Below are 10,401 nucleotides of genomic sequence, written 5' to 3'. Positions count from 1 at the left end.
GGCCACCCGCTGTGGGCAGAGCACAGATAGCCTGGATAATAATGTGTTTTAAGTTAGTTGGTGTTTTCATCCCGAAACGGCACCTTATGCAATACCTGGGCTAAACGGCTAGTTAAAAAAAACTTCCTAAGGTTTGGACATAGCTGTTCTTCATTTGGAACTTATAATACGAGAACAATAAGTCAGCAGCACCCACCGCCTATGCAGCTAATCTTAACAGAATAGAGGAATTGATTGGCACGGTTATAATGCACTTACGTGCAGCTGAAGGCGTGGAAAGTTTTCAGTGGCATATTGCGGCTCGAACTTTGCACCTTCAGATCCGCAGCCTGGCACAATAACCACTAGGCAACACGTACCCTAATAGTTTAAAATAACAAGTACTCGGCTTGAAAATAAAACAGGTATGAATTATCCTCATGAATTATAATTACTGAAATAGACATTTTAAATACTGATTAAACCTAACAGCTAAACCAAAAACCAACTAGGTAATCAATATCATTATCAATAATTTATCTTGAGAGGAACGCCTAACAGCTCACTGTCTGTGGTTATACAGACTGTACATATACAGTTTTTTTGTTTTACAGGAATTATACCTGTGTTCAGAATACCTCAAATCGGAGTTTCCTTACCAATCTTTGTTCTTCTGCTTCTTTTTTAGCACTTTCGGCAGCTTTCTTTGCCAACATTTGTCTTTTCCATGGCGGAATGGGGAATCCGCTAGCGTCATTTTCTGGAACTTTGTCCATAAAATGTTCAGCTGTAAACTGCTGAGCTATTTCTGCTGTCTTCTTTTTCATCTGAAGTCAATAAAGAAGAAAAAACAACAAAATGGCATTCAACGGTGATAAAATTTGATACCAATATTATCATAACTACTTAGCTCACAAGTGAACAAAACGCAGACAAGGTATAAGTACTTGTCTTATTTCTTATTGAATACAAAGCTGCATATTGTACCCACTGCAGGGATCGAGCCCCGAATTTTAGCGTTATAGGCTCTCGAGATTACAGCTGAGCCGCCAGGGGAAGGGCAGAAGATAAGTAAATTGTAAGTACCATTATTACCAACTAACCGAAACTACACTTATAGAGAATATCTTTCGACTGTTATCTCAAATCAAATCCTGTAAAAAAAAAGCTCCTTTTACAATATTTATTTTTATATTACACCATTAGAATGGACAACAAATAAACGACTATATGAAAAGCGAGTATTTAAAGGGTTTGGCACTTTAAGTTATTTCGAAACTGGGCCGTATTTTAAAGTGACATACCTCTTCCTCTTCTATCTTTTGGCGTTCCACCCTCATTTTTTTCACGCCTTGTATGTCCCTCGATTTTTTTAGTTCAGCAATCAAATCGTTCTTCTTTTCTGTGAGAGCCTCGTTCTTCTTCAGGAGTACGGTTCGTTCTTTTTACAAGTTGAAATGAAAAAAATAAAGTTATCAGATAAGGGCGATACCCTGTCGGAAAAATTATTTTATTTTGAAAGATCTTTATAAGGCTTAGAAATATTTCAAAGATGAAACTTACCAGTACATTAAGCTTCCTTTATTTGTATTAATATTATCATATTTTGAAATGATCGGGTTTTAGATTCTAAGTTTGCTACATCACTTCTATGATTACAGTTTCACTCATTGCATGATTCACTCTTGACATTCTTATAAATCCAACACTGATCTGACCAAATGGCTTGGTGTTAATATAATACTGGTCTTACTGATTAGCTTAGAATTATACCGTATTTCACTCTCTGTATTCTTGTAAATCTAACACTGAGTTGGCCGATTAGCTGGAGTTATGTCGTATTTCACTCTCTGTATTCTTGTAAATCTAACACTGAGTTGGCCGATTAGCTGGAGTTATGTCGTATTTCACTCTCTGTATTCTTGTAAATCTAACACTGAGTTGGCCGATTAGCTGGAGTTATGTCGTATTTCACTCTCTGTATTCTTGTAAATCTAACACTGAGTTGGCCGATTAGCTAGAGTTTTGTCGTATTTCACTCTCTGTATTCTTGAAAACTAACATTGATTTGGCCGATTAGCTAGAGTTATGTCGTATTTCACTCTCTGTATTCTTGAAAAACTACCATTGATTTGGCCGATTAGCTAGAGTTATGTCGTACTTCACTCTCTGTAATCTTGTAAACTAACATTGATTTGGCCGATTAGCTAGAGTTATGTCGTATATCAGCCCAAAGAATATAAAGAACCCAATCAACAACTGGTTCCCAAGTTAAACAAAATGATAAATCGATGGAGAAAAAATCGCGAACAGAAGAAGAAAGTTGAAAAACTAAGACAGCATATTGTCAAACGATACTATGGTTAAATATGACCAAAACCAGTTAGAAAGAAAGTGTCGAAACGCTAACTGGTTACGAAGTGAAAAAATGAAAGGCTAACATTTAAATTTTCCTTCTTTTGCAATATTTATACATTGTACGTACACGATTAAGTGTTATGAACTTTCATTTCACAAGCTTTTCCTGTTTCTGTATTTGATTACTGTGTGTCAGTGTTGAATCCAGACCCTTCCACAGGGGGGGAGGGATGGAATGTGGTTTGGTTTGTTTTGCATTTCGCGCAAAGCTACACGAGGGCTATCTGCGCTAGCCGTCCCTAATTTAGTAGTGTAAGACTAGAGGGAAGGCAGCTAGTCATCACCACCCACCGCCAACTCTTGGCCTACTCTTTAACCAACGAATAGTGTGATTGACCGTCACATTATAAAGCCTCCACGGCTGAAAGGGCGCGCATTTTTGGTGGGACGGAGATTCGAACCCGCGACCCTCAGATTGCGAGTCAAGCGCCCTAACCACCTGGTCATGCCGGGCCCCAGGTGAGAATAGTAGTTTGGGAGTTATCATTAGCTTTGACAGTTATACTTTTCTAACAGGGTGGTAAGCCTTTGAAATGCATTGCCTTCAGATGTGGTGGATGCATTGCTTTAGATGTAATGAACAAAGAAGACTTAATAGAGTTTAAAGAAAGACTCAATAAATATTTAAGTGATCAAGATTGGATAATTTGAGTCCTTATGCTTTTTTTTTCTTCAAAATAATGGGAAAACTGGCCATTTGTTGTCTTTAAGTATTATGTATGTGTTAATGTTTTATTAAATAAGTATAAATAGAATTTGACTCAAAAGCAATAAATATGAATGAACAGAGCTTTTTTAAGTTTCCAATTAATTTTTCATTTTGGCTCTAGACAGACTTTTTCTTACTTTCACTCAATGACACTTGGACATGATTAGAAAATTTCAGGCTTGGTTTAATACATGCATATCATATTATGTAGTATGCAAATGAAACAAAATGCAACCATGTGATAGTAAATTTCAGTCTTGTACATTATATAAAATTCTCAGCTCACACACACACAAAATACTATTATGCAAAATGGGGACAAATTGAAATACAAGAATGTCAGACTTTCACATCTGGAATGAAGCAGGTGCACAACAGAAGTTGGGGTGGAATGGCCCTCTTGGATTATCTTATTAAAACACTGTATGAATATGACTTATTAGCCTAATTTAATGAAGACATTAATAAATAATGTTTCCAATACTGGTTTGGTAGAAAAACTTGAATCAGAAAAAGTTAACTTTTCTGGTTCCAAAGAATCTCATTAATCAGAAACTTTCTTTGAAAGGTAATAGCATAACGTATTCAGATCAAACTAATTATCCTGAGAACAATAGGTCCACTGAATAATAGGAGATTTGACAAGATACATATTACACAGTAGTTCTAAATTGCTTTGAATAATTTAATTCATGAAAATGAAATAAAGTGACCCAACGTAAATGTAATGAATAAATTTTATTAATATCATAAAAATAGCACATGTGCTTGAACAGACCTTGGACTATTGCTTTAACTGGAGATTAAATATTTTTCTTCAAACTGACTTGTTTAAGACTGAGTACCAGATGGTTTAAATCTAATATTTCTTACTTAACATGTAACATTAAATTTACCCTGATTGACTAGCACTACCCACATGACTGATCTTTCTCATTTGAACATAAACAAGGTTGTAATCTCAAGGTATCACCTGACCTACTATTGGAGGGTACGGCTATCTACGGATTTGCACAATGTGCAGTATTACAACCATATCTTGCATGGGCATAAAAGGTGTTACCTCCAAAGTATGATAAAGGAACAAAGGCAGTTAGAACAAAATCACCTTAACTATATCAGAAAATGAAAGGTGTGTTTATATACCACAGTAGCATACCTTCTCTGGCTCTTTCTCCAGCTTCCAGTGGGAAGTCCTAGCAAAACCATGTTGTGGTCCAGCACTCCAGGGGCCAAACTGTGCTACAAGGATATACAAAAAGGAAACAATGTTACACCTCTATTAATACAAATAAATCATTAATATATAACTCATAGTTGTTTGTTAAAAATTGCTATTATCATCTTTTGAAATTTAAAGTAAAATAACTAGTACACAGAAAATATTAAAACAATGATAAATAAATGGCTCAAACTTTCACAAACTCAATAAAATTATAATAAATTGTGTTGATGATATATCTGAAAAAGTGAATGGTAAACAGTAGATAAAAGCATCACTTTTCTTGATAATCAAATGAAGATTTTTAAACACTGTAAAATTTAATGGATTTTCATAAATATTGTAAATGTAGTTTCAGGCCATTCATCTTAGATTTGCATTTAAAGGATTGATTATTAACTTACAACATACTAAAATACAAGATATATTAAAATGACATCCAAACATGAAAAGATAAACTTGTTTCCTTTACTGTAAGTATTTTTTCCCCTTTAATCATCAAAAGTTAGGGTTTCTATAGACTATTCCTGTTTAAGATTTGAAAAAGTCCTCTGGAATTATAGCAAGTCAAATAAAAACTTACTTTAAATTTATTACTCTTTTATACTTAGCAAAAGTAAATGGACTCTAAAATCAATATATCGAAATGATTTTGTTCTTTATTAACTCAGTAATTCCAACTGACCTAATAACTACTTCAGCTTAAAGCAACTGTGAAGAGGAGTTGCAACAACTTTAATTTTTAACTGGTATCATACAATTGATTTTTTTAAACAGTCAACTCTATTCTCAATATTTTAGTAACTCTCATCTCTAGTAAAGATGGAATATAATTCGAAGTTAATATTGTGTTTAGTTCAATCTTAATAAATGTTATTCATCAATGAAAAATGAGAAAATTTAAATATCAGAGTTATAACTTTCAAAAATTCATATACATTGTTAAGTGTCTTTATCAATGTCATAGGTATCATGTATGTGATATACACTCCGTTATTTCTTTATTGTTACTTTCATTGACAGCATTCATTAGGTTATTTAATATATCTAATATTATTATTATTATATTATACTTTTATTACAGAGATTGTTTGATAAGTAACAAAGCAGGAAAAAATATATAATTAACTAAACTCATTACCAGATTGATTTTTAGTTTTGTTCTAAGTAGGTAGCTTACTCTGATCGGAAGATAATATTAATTACAGTTCACACTAATATGAAAATGCAGTACAGTGAGCTACTTACGAAAAACAAATGGTATTCCTCCTCTTATCGCTTTTTTATTGTCAAATACTGCCTTGTCACTGAAAAAATAAAAATTCAATTACCTTTTAGCTCCACTATGACTGATTTTTTTCAGTACAAATGATTCTGAAAAACACCATTTATTTTTGCACAGCTAAGTAACTTAGCTATTTATTTTAAAATAACATAAAGCCTACTATTTAAATAATCACTTTTACTATAATGGCCCAATTAACTTGATGATTTAAGATAAATATAAACAGTAAAAAATACAGAATAAAATGTAGTTTAATTTTATTCTTTCATAACTTTTTTAAAAAATAAATATATTTCTAAGTACATTATAACATGATGTGAAGAAATTCTTAATAACTGACAAATAATTTAATTTAAAATTAAATATTGCAAAATCATCAAGTGCTGATTTTCTGCCTTACCTTACAAATAAGATTTCTGCATCATCAACTTTCCAGGAAAGCAGAGTTGCACCTGAAACAAAATTAATATTCATTTTTCCATTTGTAAAAGAGAAAATTCAAAAAGCAGATCTCTATCCAGTATTCTACACGAGCATAAGATGCATTCCTATCCTGACCATTTATTCACATACAAGATTAAACGTGAAATCCTTCTCCTTTCAAAGGGACTGACTGTGTATAACAAGATAAGAGAAAGGAAGAATTTTACTTGAAAGAAGTGATCAGAAAGCTTGTGAAAGAAGTACTACTGCTGGAATTGGGAATAAATATGGAAAGTGTTTTGGTTAAAGTTTAAATGATAGAAAAAAAATCCTGTTTATTTTTCTCCATAAGCCTTCAGCTCAAGTTATTAGTAATAGTATACTATTAATAGAAAGAAGCTTATATTTATATATTAATTTTACAAACTTCCCTAGACTAGTCTGTCTCTTTGCATACGGCTGAAGTAGTTCTTAAAGCAACAGATGATTGTTTTCTCACTCAGTATGTTAGAGTCTCTACCAGAGATGCCATTCTAAACCTTATTCTTAATACTAATGAGGATATGGTTAGAAATGTCAGCAAAAAAATAAATTAATACTAGCAATTACACTATAATTCTTGTTCATGTTTTTAATAAAACCTGTTGTACAATCAACATAACATAAGGGTAACACAAAACCATTTGGTTCTTCCAAATGAGAAGACATAAAAACTTAAACACAACTTTATTTTTCAGGAAATTACAGATTCCCCTTGTTTAACTCTTGTAAAGTGCTGTCCTTCCCTAATGCTGAAGACAACTCATTATTTAAGCCAATCTCTATGATAGAAAAATAAAACTGTTTTAACTGGGGCCTAGCCTGTCTTTTCTAATAATTAAAATTCTATCCTCTCATCCTACAAAGAAATTAGAGGCCTTTATCTTATCCATCCCCTAGATAATCTTGTAAATTTAATAAGGTCATCTCTTACCATTCTTTTCACATAAAACATCTTAACCTCTTCCCTCATAAGATAAACTTTTTATCCCCAAAATCATCCTAGTAGCCCTTCTCTGAGCCTTTCAAATAAGTCAATATGCTTTCTTTAATTAGGAGACCAAAACTGCATACAGATTTCCAGGTGTGACCTAACTACTGATTTGTATAGAGACAATTATTTCTTTTTACTTATAATCAATGTCTGTAAATACACCTTAAAATTCTATTAGTCTTGCTACCAGCTATTGAGCACTGTCTCAATGGCTTGAGTAAATTATTAGAGGAGTAGAACTAGAGGAAGGTTGATTCAGGTGTTCAAAATTGTCAATGCTTAAACAGTAGGGTGGTCTTTATTTACAGGTAAAACTTCAAATTAAAAATTCTAAAGTTACCACCCTCTAATTTTGTTTCAATCTACAAAAAGAAACATTAGATGTCAAACATTGTCATTTTGGACCATATCTAAAGGCTGCTCATTAAGGTTGAAGTTCCATGTAGCCAGCAGTGGTCTGGTACTATATATAAATAGTGTGATATAAAAACATGTTTATTATGTTATAAATTATTTATTTAAAGTATATTATTATTTTATTGTATGTACAATAGGATAATTGCACAGTTATGTGATTTTAGTATGGGTAGTCACTTTTGCATTGTTTGCTTTTTGCTGTTAGGAAAGCATCTTCTATGATCCTGCACAACTTGAAAGATGAATTATTTTTGTTATTTTTTCTTTGTTATGATATCATTATACTCCTCAACAAGAGCCACACCACTTTCAGCATTGTCATTTACCAATGTACTCCCTGTAGTCCTCTTTGAGCTCCCATGACTCAGGGTCATAATCCAGAAATCCAGACAGAATTTCAAGGTACCTGAAGAAGTCTGTTGTGTTCTTTGTGAGAAAATCTTTGGATGACATGTTCTCAGACTTCCTTGTATTCAGCTGGATGTGCTTTGGAGGTTCATCCATGCCTTCCTTCTCAGTCAGTGCCTTTACCATTGCTCATTTTGTTGCTGTGGGCACAGCTGAATTAAAGAATGCCAACCCAATGAGTTCCTCATTGAGATACCATAGTTCTCCAGCAAATTTTTGACAAACAGGTTCTGAAGGAGCAAAGTTCACCTTCTTACACTTAACAAGATATTATAGGAAGTTAAAATCATAGTGAGGTACAGAAATAGTATCAGGAGCAGTGAACCATGCCGTAAGACTCAAATAACAAAGATGCTGATGTCATTAATTCCCCCTTTCCATGTGGAAGGATACCACAAAGAAAGGCTACGGCTAGTTCAAGAAGCTCCCGACAATCATTTTCATCTAGGTTGCCTGACCTACAGTTGTCTTATAGCAAACCCATTGACACTGTCCTTAATTGGTTCATGTATTCCCAAGATTGCTGGAATCAACTGAAAATTGCAATATCTGGACCAAAGGCCCACATGGTAGGACAAGTTCTAAGATATGATACAGAATATTCCAAAAGTAAAAAGTGAGAGCATGGATTATTTATATATGAAATAATCTTAAACATTCTGAATAATGTGGAATACTATAGAATATTCCATAATAATCTAGAACCTTCCAGAACTATTCATAAATATTCTATAATTTTCAGAATATGCAGATATTATGCAAGGTACAAAGTAAAAATTCAACTAGCTTGAGTAGCCTCTAAGTGTTACTTTGGATAAACTTTGGGGCAACTTCCTTTTTTATGTATTTGAACAAAATGATGAGATATGTTGTAAATCAAAAACTTCAAAAATAAGGACCACCCTATTGGGCATCTTCCTGTGGGTGATATATCGGAGTGGAAAGGTTGAAAATAATTCATATATTAATAACTTTAGTCTTTAAGCTTTAGCCTAGGGGGCCCATATACATACTTTTTTTTAAATATTCTTATTATTATTCCTTCTGCGTTACAAGTTTAAAATAGGTATATATGTGTGTGTGTGATATTGGAATATTTCCCCAGGCCCAGTTAAAATAACGTTTTGGTTGGGAATTTAAAAAGAAGAAAAGGTGGATTTTCTTTTCTCAGGAACATAAGTTTTTATAAGAAAGGAACTACCCGTTTATAATCTCTAGGTTTTTGTGCTTCGGTTTTCATTGCCAGCAAAATCCTAATTGAGTGACTGAATAAAATTTACGAAACTTCTGTCACAAATTTTATCAAATTGGTTTAATTATTTTAAACTTACAGTTACATTTTGTTTTAAATTTTAAATTAACGTTAAGCCGAGGCGTAAATAAAAAATATATATATATAATTTATTAAAATTACAAATAATTAATTAAAAATACCAAACTATGCATTATTTATTTCATACATATACCAACCACAAATATTTAGTTACAGTTACTCGTCCTCACCTAATAAATGAACTTTAAACAATGAATCTTCTCTTTCGGCTAACACAACATTTTTTTCCTCGACACTATCCATATCTGAATCAGATGAGAGATGTCGCTTCCGTCGTCCAAGTAGGGGAAAGAAACACCCAAAAAGTTTTGACATATTATCACCAATATTTTCGCATCCAAAACTTGGAAATGTTTTACTAAGAATTATGTTATTTTAAACTCAACCTTATAACCACAGTTTAACACTTTACAGTTATTCATTGTGACCAACAACCATACAAAATGAGGTCACAAGGTGGTTAACCAGACAAACCTGTTTTGATCTGTTAAAAAAAATGTAACAAATGTTATACATTTAAAAGAACATCAGATGTTTGTTTGTCAAATTTGTCGCCGAAATGTTGGCGAAAATAAAATTAATTATGTTTTCTGGAGTAATAGATCGTTTTTATTTTTTTAACAATGAATATAACTTTTCAGTTTACACTACAAACTTTAAATTCTCAAAATAAATTCCCTTTGTTTAAATATTTTAAAAGGTTAGTTCCATATCATTATTTTTTCATAGCAATAATGCAGAAAACTGACATCCAGTAACGCTTTTTTGCTTATACTACATACGTCGAGTAACAAATATTGTTGCCAATCTACTTGTTTGTAAATTTCTGGTGGAAAATCTTTCCGAGAAACTACAGTAATACAAGTCCTTTCTTGGTTAAACCAGTTTATTCTTCCTCGATACAAACTTTTAGCACACAGTAATTTCACAATCAGTACGTTTCTCGTCACTTTCAACTTACCTACTTTTATAATAAACGCTATAAATCACAATCTCGATAACAAAACACACACTAGCTCGAAACAGAATTATAAATTACCCGGAACTCTTTTCATTCAATCCCGCAGTCTTTCCCTGCCAGGCTTATATACTAACGAAGGGGGCGGCTCGAATACACTCGGGCGTCCCCAATCATTCATGATCATTCAAGAAATTCATCACGTGTTACCAGAGT

The 10,401-nt window shown here is 32.7% G+C and overlaps 1 protein-coding gene across 1 annotated transcript in view; it reads right to left on the bottom strand.

The window, feature by feature from the left end:
- LOC106458805 (putative glucose-6-phosphate 1-epimerase) overlaps positions 1-9,648 on the bottom strand; it is a 20,897-nt gene extending 11,249 nt beyond the window's left edge. Inside the window, exons 1-4 of the mRNA XM_013918357.2 lie at positions 9,398-9,648; positions 6,014-6,065; positions 5,577-5,635; positions 4,266-4,348 (exon numbers count right to left, since the gene is read on the bottom strand). Coding sequence (XP_013773811.2) covers positions 4,266-4,348; positions 5,577-5,635; positions 6,014-6,065; positions 9,398-9,542 — 339 coding nt within the window. The 5' untranslated portion in view covers positions 9,543-9,648. The remainder of the gene's footprint in view (positions 1-4,265; positions 4,349-5,576; positions 5,636-6,013; positions 6,066-9,397) is intronic.
- Positions 9,649-10,401: the final 753 nt, after the last annotated feature.

Source organism: Limulus polyphemus, unplaced genomic scaffold (genome assembly GCF_000517525.1).
Source record: "Limulus polyphemus unplaced genomic scaffold, Limulus_polyphemus-2.1.2 Scaffold24, whole genome shotgun sequence".
Classification (NCBI taxonomy): Eukaryota; Metazoa; Arthropoda; class Merostomata; order Xiphosura; family Limulidae; genus Limulus; species Limulus polyphemus.
Note: the sequence above shows the minus strand (reverse complement) of the source record. Positions and strands in the feature narration are given on the sequence as shown.